The 24,971-nt window shown below is 36.4% G+C and overlaps 1 protein-coding gene across 3 annotated transcripts in view; it reads left to right on the forward strand.

Moving 5' to 3' along the window:
* Nucleotides 1-24,971, forward strand: part of FCHSD2 (FCH and double SH3 domains 2) — a 303,585-nt gene that overhangs the window by 119,075 nt on the left and 159,539 nt on the right. For all 3 annotated transcript variants that reach the window (XM_060018316.1, XM_060018315.2, XM_060018314.2), the window contains exons 4-5: nucleotides 12,278-12,354; nucleotides 24,172-24,316. In XM_060018316.1, the coding sequence (XP_059874299.1) occupies nucleotides 12,278-12,354; nucleotides 24,172-24,316 (222 nt within the window). The remainder of the gene's footprint in view (nucleotides 1-12,277; nucleotides 12,355-24,171; nucleotides 24,317-24,971) is intronic.

Genomic DNA, 24,971 nt, shown 5'->3' on the forward strand with positions numbered 1-24,971 from the left:
GTAAACTGGAAGAAGCTGATCTGAAAAGGCTACAATGCTATATGATTCCAAATATATGACATTCTGGAAAAGGCAAAACTATAGAGATGGTAAAAAGATTGGTGTTTGCCAGAGGTTGGGAGGGAGGAGGATGAAGGGAAGATGAATAAGTGGCGCACAGGGTAGTTTTAAAGCAGTGAAATTATTATTATGATAATGCAATTGTGGATACATAACATTGTGCATCTGTCAAAACTCATAGAACTGTACAACACAAACCGTGAATCCTAATGTAAACTGTGACCTTCGGTTAATAATGTGTCAATATGTTGTTTCATCAGTTGTAACACATGTATTACACTAATACAAGATGTTAATATTAGGACAGTCTTATGGAGCAGGGGAGTATATGGGAACTCTACTTTTTGCTCAGGTTTTCTGTAAACCTAAAATTGCTCTTAAAAAAAAACTCTATTAATTTTAAAATGTATGTGTTTATTTGTTCACCAAAATGGTTAATGATTCGGTTCAGCATTTATTTACTGAGCAAAGACTGAACTGTGCTAGATTTTTATAGCCCTGTCCTTTAAAGAACTTAGAGACATCCCTTAGCCAAAATATATAGTGGTTTGAGATAGTCTGTGGTTATATCAGAGTGAGTTGAGTGCTCAGAAAGTGTTTTAAACTTTGAAAGAAGACCTGGTTTTGAACCCAGGCTTAACTAGCTACGTGATGTTATACAAATTACTTAGGCTTTTAAAACTTCCGTTGCATCTACTGCATAAGGTGGTGGCTTTAAATGTTAGTTGAGTGCAAATAGTAAGTACTCAAATATTAACTCTAATGACTAGTTATGTTTTCCATTCAACAAGAGAAATGAGGAAGAATGGCTCTCATTTGCCTTGAATGTTCAGTCACATTTTGTCTGTTTCTTCTGGAATGCCCCCCTCTATTTTAAGATAACTAAGGGTCCAGCTCATGAAATTATTTGCTTGCTGATTTGCTACATTCCAGTTTCTGCTTGAAAGAGGAACTGCTTTTACAGCTGTCTTTGAGATCAAGTGGACAGTTCAATCATGCTGACTAATATAACACTTTTCTTATTGTTTAAAACAACAGCAACTAGTTTGTTTTTCCCCTCAATAAAACCCTTCAGTTAGAAGCTTACAAATAGATATCAGCTAATCCAAGCCTTGAAATCTAACTTTAATTTTAAAAATGGAGTAAGAACACAATTTTAATGATGTCTAGTGACTCTTTAATATTCTAAATAAGCCAAAATTTAGTATATTTTGCTCTAAAAATCTGTGTCATCATTTGTTTTCCAGTTGATAATGTTTTAAATATTATAAAATAAATCCCCCAAATTTGTTTTTTGACAACAAATAATATTAATCTTTATTGGAAGATGACTGTAACACACAGTAAAAACTATTGTTTTTCTTACTAAAAGCTTCCAGCAATGTGAAAAGAAAAATTCTCAAAATGTGGGGGAAAGAAAAAACATTCAAAAAAGTATAACCATCATTTTGTGGTTAAACAATCTACTGAAAAATGGAAAATGAAGTAAAAACTATTGAAATAGGAGAGGTAAGCCTTTTAGTCAGTAGGGTTTTCTCTTGATTAAAGCTTGCATATAAGTTGCTTTGGAAATAAATGGAAGAACTCTGTAGGCATAAACAAGACTATCTGGAGCGGGGGGAAATGGTTGAAGTGAACTTGAAAATTATTAAATAACTGGCATTTAACATCAGGTAGATTTGGCCTTTTGCCTCCTAAAAGGAAGATACATTTTACTAAACAAACTTCCAAGTTATACAGTCCTATTGGCAACAGCATTATATAAACTGGACATTTAACATGTTCTCTCTGTTTAAGTCCAACAGGATTTTTGCACATACTTTCTCATTAAACTGTTGTAATAGCAGCATTCAGTGGAGAACTAAGAATATTTCAGGGAGATAACTTCTATACGTCTTTTGTATATTAAGGGAAACACTGTGAGTTTTGTGTAAGCACAGTAAATTAACTTATTCCAGTTATTATTAGGACCATAACTCTCCAAGGAAACATCTTTTTAAATGTGTTTTTATGATGCTTTTTTTTTTTTTTTTTTTTTTTTTTTTTGGCTGTACGCGTGCCTCTCACTGCTGTGGCCTCTCCCGTTGCGGAGCGCAGGCTCAGCGGCCATGGCTCACGGGCCTAGCCGCTCCGCGGCATGTGGGATCTTCCCAGACCGGGGCACGAACCCATGTCCCCTGCATCGGCAGGCGGACTCTCAACCACTGTGCCACCAGGGAAGCCCTATGATTCTATTTTAAGCTGAATGGTAGTAACGGTGCTTTTACTCTGAATTGAGTAAACGAAAAACATTGGAGGGTCTTTAATCTTAAAGAACGAGAATAACTTCATGGAAAACTTCTTTGAGAGTAGTTAACCCCTGAGCACTAAAGAAGAATTCACTATATAAGTGTAAGTGTAAGCTTCAAGGAACAAGTTGGATGCTTAGAAGTAAAAAATTTACCCCACCAACCCTTCTCCCACATTTTCCCTACTATTTTTTCATCACGAATTTTTTTCACCTAAGTTATGCCAAACCCTGGAACTCCCTCTTCGTTTCTCAGTTGCTCAAATTCCTATTTGCTCTTTCAGATCCAGTTCCAATGTACTTAAGTTTATATAGGTTTTCCTGACATCTCTCACTTTAGGAGAGAGTGCCTTCTCCTCTTATACTTCTGCTAAACCTAGTATCATTTGTATTATAATCCAACAACCCTTTCTGCAAATAAATAGCCTACCAGTGTATTCATCCCTGGGGGACATACCATCATCTGTCCATTTGTATAAAGCCAAAATCCAAAGGGTCATCTTTGTTGTCTCCTTCCTTCTTATCTCTTCCATAGCTAGACCATTACCAATCATGTAAGTTTTTCCCTGCCAGATACCTTTATAAATCACTTTGGTTCTCTCTATCTCCAGTGTCTCCACCGCAGTTCAAACCCTCATCATCTCTGCCAGAATACTGCTGCAGTAGTCTTCTTTGGATCTAAAGAGTCTCTTGTAGACAGCATATGGTTGGATCATGATTTTTAATCTATTCTGCCAATCTCTGCCTTTCGATTGGAGACTTTAATCTATTTGCATTTAAAGTAAGAATGTACTGACTTCTTTGTCATGTTGCATTATTGTCGCTTTTGTGTTGAGTTTTCGTAGTGGAATGTTTTAATTTTCTTCTTCCTTTTGCGTATATTCTTTGCGGTTATATTTAACATTCTAAAGTTGTAAGACTCTAATTTGAATTTACACCAGCTTAACTTCAGAAGCATTACAAAAACTCTGCTCCTTTACAGCTTCATCCCTAACCTTTTCATTTATTGATAGGACAGAATTATGTTTTTTTATATTATGTATCCAAAGACATAAACTAAAATTTTTTTATGCATTAGTTTCATATTATATAAAAAACAATATGTGGAGTTACAAAACAAAGTTACAATAACACTAGCTTTTGGACTAACAATTTTTTAAAGAAATGTATAGTCTCTTAAACCAAGTAGAAAACAGAAAGTGGAGTTACAAACCACTGTTACGATAATCCTAGCTTTTAGAGTTGCCCATATATTTACCATTAGTGAGATCTTTATTTCTTCATACTGCTTCAAGTTACTGTCTAGTGTCCTTTCATTTCACCTTCGAGATTCCCTTGAGCATTTCTTACAGGGCAGGTCTAGTAGTCAGGAACTCCCTCAGCTTTTGTTTATCTGAGCATATTTTAATATCTCCCTCACTTTTGAAGGACAGTTTTGCTGCATATAGTATTTTCAATTGACAGGTTTTTTTCTTTTAGCACTTTGAATATATGGACCCACTGTTTTCTGCCCTCCTAAATTTCTGTTGAAAACTCTGCTGATAATCTTATTGAAGATACCATGTATGTGGCTATTTGCTTTTCTCTTGCTGCTTTCAAGATTCTCTTTTTGTCTTTAGCTTTTGACAGATTGATTAGAATGTGTCTCAGTGTGGGTCTCTGAGTTCATCCTACTTAGAATTCGTTGCGCTTCTTGGCTGTTTATATTCTTGTCTTTTGTCAAATTGGGGAAGTTTTTGACCATTATTTTTATAATCTCACTGTCCCTTTCTCTGTTCTCCTTCTAGGACTCCCACAGTGCATATATTGGTCCACTTGTTGGTGGCCCAAAGGTTCTTTAGCCTTTGTTCACTTTTCTTCATTGGCGAATAGGGGTTCAACAATGGCCACCTCTGTGTCTGCACCTTTGTGTCTCCACATCCTTGATCAGAAGCAGCAATCAGTGATCAGAGCACAGATCCCTGATACTTGGAGGACGGGCCCTTATTGCCCATGGTGTCTCCTGCAAGCTGCATGCAGGCTGCTACAGGAACAAGTTCATGGCTGCTTGCCACTGGGCTGGGAGGTGGGGGGTAACTGCTGCTGAGCTAAGTACAGAAATTGGTTGAAATTAACTTTGTTTAACATCCAAGCCTTTCTCTGGAAGTTACAGCCTTTAAAAAGACTTCAGAGTTCCAAAATAGTTATGTGAGACTGATTCTGTCATTGAATCTGTTGTCTGTGTTGGGAAACAGAATCCTGGTGCTTGCTACTTTGCCATCTTCCCAGAATCCTCTCCTGCAATAGTCTTCTAAGTGGGACTATAACTCAGAAACAGCCAGATGGAAGAGATGCATAGGACAAGTATGTAGGAAGGGGTGTAGGGCTTCCATGCCTTCTCTGGGTGTGCCACTCTCCCACCACCTCTACGTGTTCACCAGCCTGGAAGCTCTGTACCCCGTACTACTGGGGTTTTTATGGAGGCTTCATCATGTGGGTGTGATCAATTATTAACTCCATGTCTAGCCCCTTTCTCCTCTCTGGAGATTAAGAAACAGGGCTAGAAATTCCAAGAATATGGCTTGGTATTTCTGGTGACCAGCCCTCATCCAGGAGCCCACCGAAAGAGTCACCTCATTAGAACAAAAGACACTGCTATCACCCAGGAAAATAATTGGGACTTAGGAACTCTGTCATGAACTGGGGTCAAAGACTAAATGCTAGAACAAAATTCTCCTAGCACCGCTATTTACAAAAGTTTTATGAGCTCTGTGCCAGGAACAGAGACCAACACATAAATATTTTCTTTTATTTCACAAGGTATATAACTCTTGGATTTGGCTCTTTTCCACTTGGCAAAATGAATTTAAGATTTATCCAGGACTTCCCTGGTGGTTCAGTGGTTAAGACTCTGCACTTCCACTGCAGAGGGTGTGGGTTCAATCCCTGGTTGGGGAACTAAGATCCTGCCTGCCGTGTGGCACGGCCAAAAAAAAAAAAAAAAAGTTGTGTAAATTAATAGCTTTTATTACTGAATAGTACTCTGTTCTAATGATGTACCATATTTTGTTTAACTGTTCACCTATTGAGGGACACCTTGGCTGCTTCCACTTTCATGAATAAAGCTGCTAGAAACATTTGTGTGCAGGGTTTTGTGGACATCAGTTGGCTAACTACTTAGGAGTGCTGTTGCTGAGTCATATGGGAAGTCTGTGTTAATTTTATAAGAAATTTCCAAATTGTTTTCCAGAGTGGTTGTACCATTTTACATTTCCACCAGCACAGGCGTGTCCTGTGGCTCTGCATTCTCACTAACATTTGATAGTGTAGTATTTTTTTGGAATAGCTCAAAGAGCTATTCTAATAGATATGTAGTGGTATCTCATTGTTGTTTTAATCTGCATTTCCATAATGACAAGTGATGTTCAGCGTTTTTCATATGCTTATTTGCCATCCTTACATCTTCTTGATGAAGTGTGTGTTCAGATCTTTTGCTCATTTTAAAAGTTGGGTTGGTTTTCTCTTTACTGTTGAGTTTTAAGAGCTCTGTATATATTCTGGATACAAGTCCTTTATCAGTTATGTGATATGTGTGTATTTTTCCTAGTCTGCAGCTTGTTGTTTTTTTTTTTTTCATTCTCTTAACAGTGTCTTTCCTAAAGGAAAGAATTTAATTCTAACAAAGTTCAAATTATCATTTTTTCCTTCATGTATCTTGCTTTTGGTGTTGTATGCAGAAACTCTTTGTCAGAGGTCAAAGAGATTTTCCTTTGTGTTCTCCTGCATGTTTTGTACTTATGTACTTTACATTTAGGTCTATGAACTGTTTTGGGTTAATTTTTGTGTAAGTTATGAGATAAGTGTTAATGTTCATTTTTTGGCATATGGTTATCCAATTGTTCCTGCACCATTTATCGATACCGACTATCCTTTCTCCATCTAATTGCCTTTGTACTTTGTGAAAAATCAATTTACTGTATTTGTATAGATCTATTTTGGGGCTCTCTTCTGTTCCATTGAGCTATGTGTCCATTCTTTTGCCAGTACTACACTGTAACATTATAGTATAGTAATTAGCCTTGAACTCGTAATGTGAGTTCTCTTTGTTCTTGTTTTTCAGAATTATTTTGGCTATTTTAGTACCTTTACCTTTCCATATGCATTTTAAAATCAGTCTTTTGATATCTACAAAAAAGCTTTCTGGAATTTTGATTTGAGTTTCTTAACAATGTGAACTCTTCTAATCCATTAACATGAGGTTTTCTTGGATTTTTTTCATCAGTGTTTTGGAGTTTTCCACATACAGTTCTTACACATATTAATATTTTGTTAGATTTATACCTGAGTATTTCATTTTCCCCCCAGTGCTATCCTAATTTTTTTTTAAAGTTTCAAATTCCAATTGTTCATTGCAGGTGCATAGGAGAACAATTGAGTTTTATATGTTGACCTTGTATCTTGCAACCTTGCTAATAAACTTATTAGTTCCAGGAGGGTTTTTTGGTTTTGTTTTGTTTTTTTTTTGTAGATTCTTTGGGGTTTTCTACATAGACAATCATGTCATCTGTGAATGGAAGTAGTTTTATTTCTTCCTCTCCAATTTGTATACCTTTTACTTCTTTTTCTTGCTTTTTTGTACTAAGTGGGACTACAAATACAATGTTGTAAAGGACTGGTGAGAGAGGGCATCCTTGCCTTATTCCCAGTCTTAGGGGGAAAGCATTCACTTTCCATTAGAAGTATGTTAACTCTAGACTTTTTTTTTTAATGTAATCATTTATTATTTTTTAATTAATTAATTTATTTATTTGGCTGCATCAGGTCTTAGTTGCAGCACACGGGATCTTTTGTTGTGGCGCGTGGGCCCTTTGTTGCAGCTTGCGGGCTTCTCCTTAGTGGCAGGCAGGCTCCAGAGCACACGGGCTCAGTGGTTGCGGCACATGGGGTCTCTAGTTGTGGCACATCAGCTCCAGAGCACGTGGGAGCTGCCAGCTCCAGTTGCCCCGCAGTGTGTGGGATCTTAGTTCCCCCTCCAGGGATTGAACCTGCATCCCTAGCACTGGAAGGCAGATACTTAACCACTGGACCACCAGGGAAGTCCCAATAACTGTAGGCTTTTGTATATACCCTTTATTAGCTTAAGGAAGTTTGCTTCTGCTACTAGTTTCTTCAGAATTTTTATCATGGATGAGTGTTAAATTTCATCTCTTTTTTATTCTGTTTGGTCCTCAAATCAAATAGGTCATTTAATATGTCATTAGAACTTGTCTTTTCTTATATAGCTAAATTTAAACAAAATTAATCTTTATTTTTGATAAAAGGAAAAATCTAAAAATATCTAAATACATATTTAATATGTAACATGAGATTAATACCTCATTTTATCATGAAATGAATAGAAAAGTAAGTAAAGACAATTTATTATGTAATTTAAAATAATATATTGATTTTTTTTTACCTTAACTTCAATTATATGCTGTACAAGACAATGAAAAATATTTCAAAACTTTGCTTAAGGGGGGATGTGAAGTTCTCTATTACTATTAATTTTAGAATAGTTAAGACATTGTATAATTTATGATCGTTGTATAATTTACGTCAGTTTGAGAAGTATCCAACTTATGCAGTGGACTTTAATTTTTAAAAGTCATTTACATAATGTTGGGAATTTCATGACAAAAAGGTATAGTATATTACGTAACATGGCTTCCTATAATTTTGAAGTGCCATCTGATGTCATATCCTTATAAAATTTAAATATTAGTTTCTCTGTATGTTAGCGGTGAAAAATGGATACAGAATAACCTGTGTGAGATCCATGGGGCACACTTCTGCTCAGCTTTCTGTGGTAAATGGGCAAAAGGTTAAGCCATCAGTCCATTTCCCAGTGTCTATTGAACAGTGTCTTTCTTTGTGTTGCTTCACTTGTTAGAGCAATATAGCAAGTGTTATTGAGAGGTGAAACAAAGCAAGTCTTACATCAAACACTGATGGCTTTTTTAAAAGTTGGAATGGGATATTATTGGATGTTGCAAAGAGTATATTGATAGTACATTTTTATAGAAACCACTGCTCCAGAGTAAACTGTATTGGAAATCAAATCAACATTATGTATTAGTGATACTCATGTAAATATAAATATTATATCTAATGCATCAGTTTTAAAGAGTAATGTAATGTAAAGTAATGTTGTGGGCCAGGGAAGTGATTCAAAAAAAAAAAACCATTTAAAAAAAAATTACCAGCCATGGGTTTATCTTCCTTAGCCATTTATTTGTGGTAGATTTTACTTTCTATACAAATAAACCTTTTATTCATAAGATGTAGCTTTAAGCATAATGTAAAAGGTAAACCAATTAAGTATAGAATGCTTTCAGAAGCATGAAGTGTTATTTAGGACCTTTCTATAAGGGCCATGGAGTATTTCTTGAGCATCCATGCAGATTAGATCTTGAACAGCTGCATGGAGCACACAGAAGCCATGATTCCTGTCTCTCTGAACTAACTTGAATAAAGTCTTTCATCTAAAGATCTCACTGTTTGTCTATTTCATGAATCCCTCATCTCATCTCTGAAGCACTCCATTCAGTTTAGTACAGTTCAACATTGTGGTTTAGAGCTCTAGAAATTGCTCTTGTAACTTATAATGCACAAAAATAACATGTTGAAGTAATTTCAAAAAATTTTAAAGAATTATATAAATCTACAGTGATTTTGTGGGCAAAGATTTAGAATGATAACTAGGGATTCTAATTCAAACTTAACTAGATTCTAATTCAAACTTAACTGTGACTTTAAGTAAATTTTGTATGTCCTAAGCATCCAATTTCTCTGTAGTTATAACAGGGACTAACAGAATTAAGAGAAATAAGTGTATTGAGATGCTCGTTAGCAAGTTCACTTGTTTTATATAAATTCACAGTGCTGTCATTCTGCCCTCTTAGTCCTTCTCATATCTGAGGCTCCTATCATATCCCATGTTCTATAAAAATTGTTCTGCAACCACTTTAGCAGTTATTAAACTGAAAAAGTCACTATCATATTATTGAGATGTAAATTTGTTAAGAACATATCAGATGATCCTTTCCTCCTCTGGGTACTTGTATCACATATTGCCACTTATTTGGCAACCCATCCGTTGCCTCCCATTTTATGCTGTATGCTTCCTATTCCTGTCTACATATTATGAGTTCTTTGAATTCAGGGATCTTAACTTACTTGAATCTTCATAAAAATTAATATGTACTGCCTTCTAAATATGGAATAAACTTTTTTCATTGCTTCAGAGTATCTTACACGTATGTTCCCTTTCAGTAATGGAGATGGTCAAATTTGACTATAATTTACTAAGGAACTTATTTATTTATTGTATAAAAACCATCTGGTCATAATCTTAGAAATCTGATATATGTTTTTTTTTATTTGAGTATATGAAAATTAGGGAACCAGAGAAATTTTGATCTAAACATTTCTAACTCAGAATGGCAAAAACACAAAAGGAGTTTGAGTATTATACATTAGAAATGGAATAATGTAGGTGGCATTTATTCGTGCAATCAGGGAACATTGTTGGTATCAACTAAATACTAGGCTCTTTGCTATAGCCTGGAGACATAGTGATTAAAAAAGAAAGAAAGAAAGAAAAAGACAAGATCTGTACCTGATGGAGCTTATAGTCAGCAAATAGGCAAAGCATATTTAAACCAGACAGTAACAATGTATAAGGGTTATGAATACAGTAGGCTGATGAGAGAGAGAGCAACTGACTAAAGGGTGAGCTACTTTGTATACAGTGATTAGGAAAGCCCTCTTAGAGAAAGATACAAAGTAAGACCAAAAGGATAAGGAAGTACCTAGATTGTGGTCTCTAAATATGGTTTCTCTCTGAAAGTAATCAGAATTCCTTGGAAAACTAGCTTACTGCAGATCTGGAATAGGGACTGTAAAAGAAAACAAAGAAATTATTAAAGTCTATTGGGGTCATGATATGGGAGCCAACTTGGAGGAGCTCCCACTGACCACAGATGTAGCATTTGGAGCATCAAGAGAATTGTGACTGCAGTAGATTGAAACACATCCATTATTCAAAATATGTGAGTTCATAATGTTACTTTAAAAATTCATTGTTCACTTTTGGACCAAAACTGGACAGTCAAGTATTTATCTTGCCTTTCCTCTGAGAACTGTACCTCAGCATACCCAAACAGTCCAGGAGGGATAGTTCTTTAAAAAAGAATTCAAGCTAATAAATGCAGAAATAAAGATAAACTATTCTTTTTTTTTTTTTTTTTTTTTTTTTTGCGGTACGCAGGCCTCCCACTGCTGCAGCCTCTCCCGCCACGGAGCACAGGCTCCGGACGCTCAGGCTCAGCGGCCATGGCCCACGGGCCCAGCCGCTCCGCGGCATGTGGGATCCTCCCGGACCGGGGCACGAACCCGCGTCCCCTGCATCGGCAGGCGGACTCCCAACCACTGTGCCACCAGGGAAGCCCTAAACTATTCTCTTTTAATGAAATGAAACCAAACACTTAGGCATTTAAACTTTCCACATTTTTCTTTATATACTTTTGAATATTTTGTGTTCGGAAATTTAAAAATCAGTTTAAAGGAGGGGCAGCAAGAACTCAGCTGGTAGGAATGGGAGTGGTGGGAAGAGATTTCATACAAATAAAGAACGGTGTGAACAAGGTACAGAAGTGAAAAAAAAATTCTGTACGTATTCAGGGAAGACTAAGTAATTGTATTCCCCAAAGTGCAAGGTATGTAAGTGGAAGTATTGTGGATATGCAGTTATATGTGAGTTTTCAGAATACATAGGACCTGAAAATAGTGAAACCAAACTATTGCCAAGTTCAAAAGGAACTCGAGATTCAAAGGAGCTTCTCTGTAGTTCCTGCTACTCTTTGGGCTCATTGAAATAATGGTAAACAGAAACATTCAACAATGGATTTAATTAAGCCAAATTGATTTGGCAGCAGACCTTAGTAGAAAGGTACCATGTATAGAATGCACCACTGATTTTACTTGAGCAGCTTCTGCTTAAAGTAGGCAGTCAGTTAATGTGATTGTTCTTCATCTCAGCATTTTATTTGTTCTTTTTAAAGTTGCATATATAGAGATGAATATCCCAAAGTTAATGATTTCTGATCCATTACATTGGACCCTGTTACAGTGTTAGGGAACCACATATGTTTCCTTCTAAAAGTAGTATGCTCTATATTCAGAGTGAGTAGTTTAACCTTGCCAATAAAATCCTGTACCTATTATGGATACTCTTGTTTTGTCCAGGTTCATGTTTGTATGGATGACAATAAGTGAGTATTTCTTTGTGAAACTAATTTTTTCATTTTAAGTGATTTGTGCCATGGTATTATTTAAAAAGAAAAAAACTCTTAAAGTCTGTCTTGAAAATTACTAGTATGGAATAGAAACAAGGTTTGTCCATTAATTTTACAAGCCAATGTTTACCTGTCTGCTCCAAATTGAATGTGTTGTAGTCTTTCCTGGTATATGAGTTTGACTGCTGGGATTCAGAAATGCAGTATATGCCGCAGCAGAGGAGTGATGGAAAATTGAGACGTCAAGCTGAGTAATCAGAGCTCTGTGGAGGTGGACAGCTGTGTTCCCTGTGATATACCGGGGTAGTTCGTTTTTATGGCTGGTCACATAGTTTGGTGACGTGGAAAGCATTTCAATTAAGTTTCAATTTTCTCATCTTTATATTCACCTTTTTCCTAAAAATGAGGACGAGAGAAGACTTTGAAAATAATGAAACAAGTTATGGTGTTCTACCATTTATCATTGGTTCTTTACTTCTGAATTAAATTTATATATGGAAAGATGGGATTTGCTAAGTAATGTATTTTAAGGAAAAGAGCTTCCTTTATAGCACAATACTTATTTTATAATTTATATTACATTTTATTATATTAAATATGTATTTTTTAACAGGGTATCCAGAAGTTGGCTAGTCAATATCTGAAGAGAGATTGGCCTGGAATAAAAGCTGATGATCGGAATGATTACAGGTAACTTAATAAGTAGCTCTTGCCCATTTTCTTTAAAACTGGTTTCACACAGAGCCATGTCACATATATACAACATAGACTCCAGTTTTTTAAAAAATTGCTTCTTTCCTCTGCTGTGTTTTTAGATATAATATCAAAATTATCAGACAATGTTAATGTTCTACAACATATATATTGTATATGGAATAGATCATTTTCATATGTCTTAAGCCAAGATTCCATTTTGTTTAACTGATACCCACATAAGGAATTTAAAGCAGATAGATGACAATGGAACACAAATTGTTTCCTCAGTGTCCTATAAATGAAACACATTATCACAACAATAATGAAACAAGATTGTAATTTCTATCATGATTATTGATTCTTTACTTCTGAAACAAATCCTACATTTGGAAAGATAGGATTCTGTGAGCCTAGGGGAAAAGAGTTTCTAAATTATATATATTTTATATATATGTATATATACATAGTATACAGACACACCCACAAGGTATCTAGAAATTGATTAGTCAATATCCCACATACAAATTTTAAAGAAGGTAGACAACAATGGAATATAAATTGTGTCTTCATACAGATGTCTTTAAAATATTTATAATTTTGTTTAGAATTTGGTGTCTTTTTTGCAGTTAATTTGGAAGTATTTATTAGCTTTTGTGCTCAAGACTGTCCTTAGTGTTGAGGGAACCAGAAGTCAAAGACAGGATTTCAGAGCTTGCAGTCTGGTTGAAGTTAAGACTAATTATTACTCATGAAACAATAGCAGAGAATCCAGGGTAATTAAGAACTCAGTATTGAAGTGTGTGGTTTGGAATCTGAATATGAAATCAAGTTGCTGGATCATCAGGTAATTTCTTAATGGAGATGGAAAACTGCAGGATACACAAGAAACCTTAATAGTTCTTCACAGTTGCAAGACTGATAACTTGGAAGGTGGCATGATAGCTATAAATAATACATCTGTAGTTGCAATATGGAATAATAAAGCAAATCAGGAAATAAATATAGGAATTTTCTTGTGGACTTTTCAGTATCTACAAAATTCAGCTAAGGGGGGAAAAGAGAGGAGATGAAACCCTAGGCGAAAGAGACAAGCAGAGCAAAGCCTTGAGGTGAAAGTGAGAATGATATGTTCAGTATTGCTGGCATGAGGAAAGCCTGACCAAGGAAGAGACTGGTTGCTAGAGAGTAAAGAAGGACTCCAACTTACAGATAGGTTCTATTCCAAGTTTGTTTGAAATTCAGGATGCAGGTTACCAAAGAAATAAGGATAAGGTTCTGCTCCCAGGCTAGCTTATGCAACCTAATTTTTAAAAGTATGTTAAGCCAACTTTTACTAAATATTTACTGTATACCAGATACTATGCTAGGAACTTTATCTCCCATGATTATCAAAACGTGATAATCAAACCTGTGAGGTACATATGATTATCCCCTTTTTATATATGAGGAAACTAAGTCTTGGGTTGTATGCTTTACTCAAGGTCACACAGCTATGTAAACACTCAGTCATTTATTCATTCATTCTTTCTTTTTTCATTCTTTTTTTATTAATTAATTTATTTATTTTTGGCTGCGTTGGGTCTTTGTTGCTGCGCACAGGCTTTCTCTAATTGCGGTGAGTGGGGGCTACTCTTCGTTGTGGTATGTGGTCTTCTCACTGCGGTGGCTTCTCTTGTTGTGGAGCATGGGCTCTAGGCGCATGGGCTTCAGTAGTTGTGGCATGCGGGCTCAGTAGTTGTGGCTCGTGGTCTCTAGAGCGCAGGCTCAGTAGTTGTGGCACACAGGCTTAGTTGCTCCGCAGCATGTGGGGTCTTCCCAGGGTCGAACCCCTGTCCCCTGCATTGGCAGGTGGATTCTTAACTACTGCACCATTAGGGGAGTCCCTCATTCATTCTTTATTTATGAGATAGATGTGAAATATCTACTTACATGCTAGTTGTTAAAGTAGACTTCAGGATTAAAGAGAGTAGAAGGTATGGTGCCTGTTGTTAAGGAGCTTAAAGGAGATAGCCACTATAAACAGTTGCGATATTGGATAGTAGTAGAGGTGCATTGGGACTGTAGAGGAAAACCTAGGCTTCTAGAGCTGAGTCTTAAAGGATGTGCAGGAGTTTGTCAGCATTGGGCAGAAGGAATTCTAAGCAGAAGTAACACCTTAAATGCAGGGAGACATGAGAAAATATGAATGTTAGGTAGCAATGAAGTGTGTATGGGTTGGAGGGTAAGAGGAGTGGTGGACCTGGAGGATACCTAGATAGGCATCATGAAGGACTTTGCATATCACAGAGTTTCTTTTTTACTCAGAAGATAACAGAAGCATCAAAGAATTTCCATAAGAGGAATGACAAGTGCAACATACTTTAGTAACTGTATGAAGGTGGACTAAAGGGGTATGAAGGTGGACTAAAGGGATATGAGGAAGAATTCAGAAAGAATAGAATTGCAGGAATTTAATCCCTCATCATTTCTTATTTGAACCATGAAAATTATAGTAGAAATTAGGCTGTTGGGATTCAGATTCAGGGGCAGATTTCAGAGATATTTAGAAAACTGAAGCTAGAGGACTTGCTATTGATTTGGCAGTTTTGTTTTTGTGTTTGTCAAATTTGTTCTGAGACAGACTACAAACAGTTTTCTGTAACTGTCAAACTATAAAGTAGTTTTCTCAGTATCTAAAATAGTTCTTGGAAGATAGAAAGCATTTGATAAATATTTACTAACTGAAGGACGAAGTAGAGGGAGGGAGAGGAAGGGTTGTAGAATGACTCCCAGGTTTTTTAACTTAGGCAACTGAGAGGATGGTGGTGCCATAGTGAAAAAAGACAGTAGATCAGGATTGAGGGTGAGAATGGCAGTTGCCATTTTTTGTTTGTTTGTTTGTTTATTAGGAGTTTATTTCAGCTCCAGTCAATTAAAATTTCCCTTTAACTTTTTTGTGTTTATATTTGTATTGTTAATTTAAAAATTCTTACCCAAATAATGCATGCTTGTTGAATGTGTAACAGAGTATAAAGTGTACCTCATCCTCTTTGCCAAGCATCTTCCATTCACATTTCTACTAGAGTAATTGCTGTTAGAAGTATGTGGTCTTTTCTTCCATATTTTTCCTGTGCAGTGCATACATGAACATAAACAGTTGTGCTGCTTTTAACAGAACTAGAATTATTATATACATATGCTTTTGTAATTCCCTCCACACATACACCTTCCATACACACACCTAAGGAGTCTATTTTACTTTATTTTTTATTTATTTATTTTAATTTAAATATGGTTGATTTACAGTGTTATGTTACTTTCAGGTGTACAGCAAAGTGATTCTTCAGTTACACATACATATATTTTTTTCTGATTCTTTTCCATTATAGGTTATTACTAGATATTGAATGTAGTTCCCTGTGCTATACAGTAAATCCTTATTGTTTATCTATTTTATATATAGTGGTATGTATCTGTTAATCCCCTACTCTTAATTTATCCCTCCCCCTCCTCTTTCCCCTTCGGTAACCAGAAGTCTGTTTTCTCTGTCTGTGAGTCTGTTTCTGTTTTGTAAATAAGTTCATTTGTATTATTTTTTTGGATTCCACATATAAGTGATATCATGTAGTATTTGTCTTTCTCTGTCTGGCCTACTTCACTCTGTATGATAATCCCTAGGTCCATCCATGTTGCTGCAAATGGCAATATTTCATCCTTTTTAATGGCTGAGTAACATTCCATTGTGTGTGTGTGTGTGTGTGTGTGTGTGTGTGTGTGTGTGTATCAATCACATCTTCTTTATCCACTTATCTGTTAATAGACACTTAGGTTGCTTCCATGTCTTGGCTATTATAAATAGTACCACTGCAAACAGTGGAGTGCATGTATCTTTTTGAATTAGAGTTTTCATCTTTTCCGGATATATGCCCAGGAGTGGGATTGCTGGATCATATAGTAACTCTATTTTTAGTTTTTTAAGGAACCTCCATACTGTTTTCCATAGTGACTGCCCAGTTTACATTCCTACCAACAGTGTATAAGGGTTCCCTTTTCTAAGGAGTCTATTTTAGATGTCCCTTCAAATTGGTTTGTTCAGGTCCCCTCTTCTTTTTAATGGCTATGTTAGTGCCATAGTGTGGGTAAATCATAGTTTGTTATCCATTTCTCTGTTGGTAGTTAGTTTATTACTATTGCAAATAATGCTGCAGTGGATAACTCACGTATGCACATAGTTATATCTTTGTGCATTGTGAAAGTATATCTATAGGGTTAATTCTTAGAGGGGAACATGCTGGGTCAAAGGGTTTATACATTTAAAATGTGAAACTATAAATTAACCTTCATAAACTCTGTCTTAGTATATTTTACATGTCTTCAAATTTGATTTGAAACTACCCATTTCTTTTTATTTTTTACCAACAGGGCACATGGTCAATCTTTGAAAATTTTTGCCAGTCTGATGATACATGCACCATTTAATGCCATTAAACCCACCCCCGTTTGCCTGGAAACTAGACTTCTGTAATAATACTTTCTCTAAGACCTTTTTATTATTATTATTTTTTAATCTTTGAGGACAGGTTTTTCGTCCTGTCTTAGTCTGTTCAGGCTGCTATAACAAAATACCACAGACTGGGTGGCTTATAAGTAAGAGAAATTTATTTCTCACAGTTCTTGAGACTGAAGTCCAAGACAAAGATGCCGGCATGGTCAGGTTCTGGTGAAGTCCCTCTTCTGAGTTGCAGACTTTTCAACTTTTAGCTGTGCCCTTACTTGGTAGAAGGGGTTTGGGAGCTCTGTGGGGTCTCTTTTATAACGGCACTATTCTGCCTTCACCTCTGCAAAGCCTCACCTCCTAATACCGTAGTCACCTTTGGGGATTAGGATTTCCACATATGAATTTCAGGGGACCACAAGCATTCAGACCATAGCAAGTCCTTTCTATGTAAATATTTCTTGGAGTTCCCTCAGCTCTCTTGTGACTGTTTTAAGTAATCTTATCTATATTTCTATCTTTAAATATTGCCTATAAACTAGTAATGATCTGTGTTTTTATTAACTCTTCAGCTTGGGAACCAACAAGTCAGCTGCCTCCAACTGTGACTTCTTTTCAGACCTCATCTTCTGTTAGGAATGTTAAGTAGCTGCTTCTCTGTCTGTGATCTCTCCCCTTCACAATTTCATTGCCACAGTACCACCAACCTGTACGTCTGTATGTCTCACCCTACTCTCACCCTATTTGAAAATCTTCTATTGTTTCTCCTTGCTAATAGTATGAAATTAAAAAAAAATTTTTTTTATGATATCAAAAGCCAGGAAGAATCCTGACCCCAGATTACCTTTCTTTGCTCCTTTCTGGCCATTTCTCCTTTTTTCATGCTTGGTTCCCCAACCCTTGGGCACCTTAAGCTACAGTTGTACTGCAGTTCTTATCACACCTCAACTGGACTGAGTATCAGTCATTCTCCCTGCCTTTACTTCTGTTACCTAGGCTGAGGATAGTCTCCCTTCCTACTACCAAAAACAGCAATACATGAACACTTATTTATTAAACACCATACTTTCTCCTGTTATCAGTCACTATGTAACTTAATCTTAGATTATGAATTTAACTTGTCACATTTTCTAGAGTCTTCTTGATGTGTGGTGCTGTATTTCAGGCCAAGGGTAGATCTGTGATTTTTGTTTGTTAAACTTTTGTTTTTACTTAAAAAAAAATTATAGATTCATGTGCAGTTTTAAGAAATAATACAAAGAGTGTTCTTATACTCTTCACCCACTTCCCCCAGTAGTAATAACTTGCATAACTATAATACAACATCACAACCAGGAAACTGATATTGATACGATCCACCAATCTAATTTAGAATTCACCAGTTTTACATGTACTTATTTGTGTGTATGTAGGTGTATGCATATTAAGTTCTGTGGTGTTGTATCACATATGTAGATTCGTGTGGCCACCACTACAGTCAAAATAAATTTGTTGGTTTATTTCTTAATAAAAATTTTCCCTGATAAGGTTTTCTCTGTTTTCCAGTGTAATAGTCATATGAGAAATAGTTCACAGCGAGATTTTAGGTGGTATATGGATCAATATTTTTGAATTTTACTAATTAAAACTTAATTATTATGGCAAGTTTTATTTTTCAATTAGAGTGGAATATGAAGTAGTAAGATACATATATTTTAGTTTAAAAGGTGAGTCATTTTAACAAAAAATAATAATGGTATAGGAGATATGAGGCACAAATTGTGTAAGACATACACAAAGAACTTAGTATACACCTTTTTTAAAGTGAAGAGATTCTTTTTAAAAATTCTTTAATAGTAATGCTGGACCTAGAACAATCTTGTGTCAGCAGAAGAGCAGAGGTTTGGGAGCCAGACAGATCTGGGTTTGAATCTAATCTCCATCATTCCCTCCTCTCCTTCCTCCTGTAAATATATATTGAATGAGTGCCTGCTGTGCCAGACCCTGTTCTAGCTGCTGAGGATACAAGAGTGAATAAAACAAAGCTGCTGCTGCATGGAGTCTTCATTCTAGTGAAAGAAGACAAGACAATAAGCATATGAGTAATTAAACATTGTCACTTGGTGACAAGGACAGTAAGCATAGTTAAAAGAAAACAAAGTACCAAGAAGTGGTTGGCACTGCAGTGGATATACTGTGTAGAGCCTAGACTTTAGGGAGACAAGAGCAAAATCAGAGAGAGGTCATTTAGACTATTATAGTAATCCAGGCACGAGATAATGGTGGCTGAAACCAGGGTAGTAGCGGTGGAAGAGATAGACAGTAATCAGATTCCATTATATTTTTAAAGTCTAGTGAACAGTATTTCTTGGTGAATCTGATGTGGAATATGAGAAAAAAAGGAGGAATCAATGATGATTCTAGGGGTTTGGGCTTGAACAACTAGAGGTTTGAGTAGCTGTCAATGAGATGGAATAGATTAACAGAACAGATTTTAGGGAAATCAAGAATTTGTTTTTGGACATGTTAGTTTTAAGATACCTACTAAATATCCAAGTTGGATATGTTAAATAGGCAACTGAGGGGTTAGGGAAGATGTCTGAATTAAAAATTCAGGAATAGTCAGCATAGTGACAGTATTTAAAGCCTTGAGACTGCATGAGCTTATCTAAAGAGTGAGTGTGAAGAGGAGAAGCTGACTGTGGGGACACTCTTAGCATTTACAGGGCAATGAGATGAAGAGGAACTAGCAAAGGAGCCTAAATTGTGGCTAGTGAGATAAGGCTAGACCAAGAGAGAGAGCTATAAGAAGCTATAAGAGAGCTAGAAGCCAAGTAAAGATAGAATTTCAAGAAGGATAAACTAGGTCAGTACTGCTGATAGACTGAATAATAGGCCCAAAGCTTGAATTGACTATTGGGATTAGCCACAGGGAGATCTTTGATGACCTTGACAAGTAATTTCAGAATGGTGGATGCTAAAACCTTATTTGAATTGAATCAAGAGTGACCAGGAGGAGAAGTGGAAACAGTAATTTCAGACATTTCTTTTGAGGAGTTTTGCTGTTAAAGGGAGCAGACATTGGGGTGGTAGCTGGAGAGAAATGGAAGGTTGATGGAGGGCTTTTTTTTTTTTTTTAAGATGCAAGACATTATATGAGTATGATCCAGTAGAGAGGGAAAAGTTGATATTGTAGGAGAAAGCACAATTACTGGATTGCTGTTGAGTTAGAGGTTATATATACAGATGTGAAGAGTTGGCCTTCAGAGCACAGGTAATTTATTGGAGTAAAAAGAGGGATGACACAGTGTATGGGTACAAAAGCAGGGAGATAGGTAGATGTGGAGGGAGCATGTGGACATTATCTTCATACTTCATTATCAACTGAAAGTGTGGTCATATTAGAGGTTTGAGATGAGAGGAAAAGGTGGGAAATAATTATCTAGAAGAGTGAGCAAATAAGTGGATTAGGGGAATATAGTAGGATTGCTGGAGGGCACTAAGGGATTATTTGACATCAGTTGAAAGTGAGACTAGGCAGCATGATTATTGTTTACTCCAGCAACGTTCTATTGCACAGACATTGGTATGGTGTAAACGGAATTTTGGATTTAACCAAGTTTGGAATTTGTAGATTATAATGACCGAAAGAGGACTTCCCTGGTGGTGCGGTGGATGGGAATCTGCCTGCGAAGGCAGGGGACACAGGTTTGATCCCTGGTCCGGGAAGATCCCACATGCCATGGAACAACTAAGACTGTGTGCCACAACTACTGAGCCTGCGCTCTAGAGCCCACGTGCCACAACTACTGAGCCCATGTGCCGCAACTGCTGAAGCCCGCGTGCCACAACTACTGAAGCCCGCGTGCCTAGAGTCCGAGCTCTGCAACAAGAGAAGCCACCGCAAGGGGAAGCCTGCGCACCGCAACCAAGAGTAGCCCCCACTTGCCACAACTAGAGAAAGACCATGCTCAGCTAGGGTGTATGTTAGAGGGTGATCATAATGGTGGACCATGAAATCTAGGCTGGGTAAGGAGCTGTAAAGGGAGATTATGAGAGGGAGTGAAAGACAGTGGAAAGGAGGTAGGATGAAATGGATTGTGGGCTGTGATAGGGTTGAATAATTGTTGAAGTGAGAATCCTAAAAGGAGTGAGTGGAAACAAGAGGTGTTGGTCAGAGATTAGATGATTAAATTGGTATTAGAGCAGAGGGGTAGTTATTGTTAATGGCAAAGTTTAGGTTATGACCATGAGAGTACTATTTCCTGGTGAATAGCTGTAGAAAAATTTCACAACCTCTCCAAGCCTTACTTTTTCTCCTCTGCAAAATGAGGATAATGCCTACTTTACAAAGTTGTCATGAGGATTAAATGATATGACAGATGTAAAATACATGACATAGTGCCTAGCATGAGATAGGTTCTTAAAAGAATTTTCTTCTTTTCTTATATAATTTTGAGCCTCATTTCCTGACCTGATCAGAATAACAAAGTACCATAAATGCTTGATACATTTCCTTATGTTTCAAAATTATATATATGAAGCCTAGTGAAATAAAATTTTTAGAAAATCACTCTATAACCCATTATTATTTTTTCACAATTGGAATGAAAAACACCACTGCCATTGGAACTACCACTATTGTGTTAACAAGAAGTACTTCTATTTCTTCTACAATTCTGTGACTATTACTATTTATTCATTTAAAAGAATCTGTGTGGCAATAATTTTCACATCATTTTCATTTAATTGTTAAAATAGCCCTGTGAGCTGCATGGTGCTGGTATTTTTGTTATTTTTCCATTTGCCAGTTGAGGAAATGAAAGTATAGTGAGATGTGCTACGTACGATTATATTGGTTAAACTAGAACTTGAACCCAGGTCTTCTGACTGACTGGTAACCGAATTTTGTGAGTTTCATGGTGTGTCATTGTTGTGAATATGTTTGCCTGCTATTTATTTGTCTGCTGGTCTCTAAAGATCTCTTTTTTAACTCTGTAATGAAAGGATTTTTCTTTTTGTTGTACAGTCCTCATAATTTATACATTCATCCATTCATTCATTTTTTTTCATTCAACACATACTGATTATAACCTTTCTAATGGTTAGGCCATGTGCTAGGCCCTAGAAATAGCAATACAATTGTGAGAAAGACATGTACCCTTTATGAAACTTTTACTATAGTGAGAGGGACAAACATTAACAATTAACATAAAAATATTTATAATTGAAGGAATAGTGCTAGAACCATGTGAACAAATAACAGGAAGGGACTTGATTGAGTCTGTGCATTGGCTTGGTGGTGATCCTGAGACTTCCCTGAGGAAGTTACGTTTAAGTTGAGGTTTGAAGGATGAGCAACAGTCAACTAGATGAAGAGGTAAAAGGAAAAGGGTGCTACCTAAGGGGCGAGCATAGTTTCCTCCTTATTCCCCTCCTCTGTCCTTCCTTCTTTCCTTTATTCCTTCCTTCCTTCGGATTACAATTCATAATTGTCCTTGCTCATTTTCATTATGATTTAAAAATGTGTATTAAGTATAAATTAATAATTGCAAAACATAGTACTGAATTTTTCTCTCGGTGCATTCTCTGAGAAAATCAATTATCTGGACTGCTTAGGAGGTTCTGTGGTGAGTTTACATTCTAGATTCCATTGGTAGTCATGCATTAAGGTCATGGAGGGCATTACTTTTGCTGGGTTTTTATTCCAGTTTTATTGAAAAATAATTGACATATATCACTGTATAAGTTTGCGATGTACAACATGATGGTTTGATTTACATATATTGATAAAATGATTACCACAATAGGTTTAGTTAAGATTTATTACTTGTATTCATTTTGCTTTTCTTAAGCCCATCATTGCTTTTATGCTGACAGTTTCTGGTGGCACAACACACTGACTCTTTTTTCCAAAGGGAAAGTAATATACCTCTGCTTAAATAAGTGAATATTTCCATCGAAACTGATGTATTTGGTGTATTACAAACTACTAATCCATTACACAAACTATTCCCTTGGTTGAGAAGTGCAGTTTCAAGTTTTTTTTAGTTCCAAGTAGGATGGAGACCCAGGCAAATTTTCTTTTTCTTGTTTTCACACTGTCATCCATTGACCCACAGCTAGCATTTTATGTAGCACACGGTCCCATACATTGCTATAGTAGGAAATCCACGTAACACAAGAAGGGAAATCTTAGGAGATGGATATTATAATCTATCAGTGCAAGTATCTCTTTTTAACAAGGTACCATTCATTGTTATGGTAAGTTATAAAATATGTTTATAACTAGTTTAGGAGCATATTGGGACTGACTAAGGCATTTAGCAAAGCAGAAGAGAAGGTTTGAAAAGGAAGTTGGCTACAGAAAGCAAAGGATGAATAATTCTTTGACTTTACCAAAAGATTTCTGAGAGCACATTTATCAAGTAGAGGTGATGGGACTTGCTTGGAATGACTCCAGGCCGCAACGTGATGCTGGCGAAGCATTATTACAACAGAGAAACAGATGTAGAGCAATGATACCATAGACTTCTTTTCTCTAACAAATAGACTTCTCAAGAACATAAGCAGTTGTTCATGATTTTTTTTCCAGCACATCAGTTTATGTAAGAGAGCAATATAATTTGGTTGAAAGAAAATGTACTTTAGAGGTATTCGTCTGTATCTCAGTATTGCCACACTCTATTGTGATCTAGAGTGATCCTCTAAATCAGCGGTCCCCCCCATCACCGGGCCGCACAGCAGGAGGTGAGCGGCGGGCGGGCAAGCTAGCAGAGCTTCATCTGCTGCTCCCTGTCGCTCACATTACCACCTGAACCATTGCTCGCATTACCGTCTAAACCATATTCCCCCCTCTCGCCCCCCGTCTGTGGAAAAATTGTCTTCCATGAAACCAGTCCCTGGTGCCAAAAAGGTTGGGGACTGCTGCTCTAAATCTATCTGAGCCTCAGTTACCTCATCTGTAAAATCAGGAAAATAGCATAAAGAAATAATGAAACTTGATATTCATAATGATACTCCTGAAACAGTGAAAGGCCTGGAAAGTCTGAAGTATTCACTAATTTTTATAGTGTTAGCTTTGTCTAGAATTGTAATCCTTGTATCACTTTACTCCAGTATCAAGAATAGCTAGTGAATCAAAATGGCCCATTGTCAAGCTATAGAGGAATAGAGTGTATTCCAAGTTTCTACTTGTTATATATGCTAAAAATACTACTACCTATGAACCAATATAAATACACTTTAAACTATAAAGAAAACATTTATTTTGTCAGTGCTAGCCAGTGAGCAAAAGGTTAGACAACTTATTCTTCCTTTCCTCTGCCTAATACTTTTCTGTCCCTCTTTGAATTTAGGAGCATGTATCCCGTTTGGAAATCTTTTCTCGAGGGAACAATGCAGGTAGCCCAGTCTCGGATCAATATATGTGAAAACTATAAAAACTTCATTTCTGAGCCTGCAAGGACAGTGAAAAGCCTAAAAGAACAGCAACTAAAAAGGGTATCGTTTCTATTTGTTCTTTTCTTGTATGCATTTTAATATCTCACTGCTACATTTATAATCTGCAAGATTATGTTAAATTGCATTGTACACTTTGAGTTTTTCTATATGGTCCAAATGTTTCTGATTTTAACATGGATTTTCTGATTTCAACATGTTCCTTCTAACTACTGTATTTTATTAACTGACAAAGGTGAGTGTAATTTGAATCTGTGGACATTCTGAAAGCTCAATAAACACTTCTTACAAATATTTTTCAGCTTAACTCAAGTAAATAGATTTACTTAGTTTGGTGTATATTAAAATAGTTACAGTGTTGTTAATCCCACTAAGTCTTGAGAAAATTGGTCTTAGTTTCAACTTGACCCATTTTGCATAATAATTTAAAGGAAGTTGACACATTGTTACTGAGTCTAAACTCGCTATGCTGGCTACACACAGTACAGGCCAGTAAGGAATGGCGACTTTATTTGGAAAGCTGGCAGACTGAGAAGATGGCAGACTAATGTCTCAAAATAACCATCTTATCAGGGTCTGGATACCACTTTCTTTTATAGAACAGAAAGCGGGAAGAGGTAAGGAAGTAAAGTGAAAAGCGGTGTTAGTTTTGCCTGGCTTGGCCAGCATTGGGGAGGGGATGGGTTAATTTCTTCTT

Source organism: Delphinus delphis, chromosome 8 (assembly GCF_949987515.2).
Source record: "Delphinus delphis chromosome 8, mDelDel1.2, whole genome shotgun sequence".
Classification (NCBI taxonomy): Eukaryota; Metazoa; Chordata; class Mammalia; order Artiodactyla; family Delphinidae; genus Delphinus; species Delphinus delphis.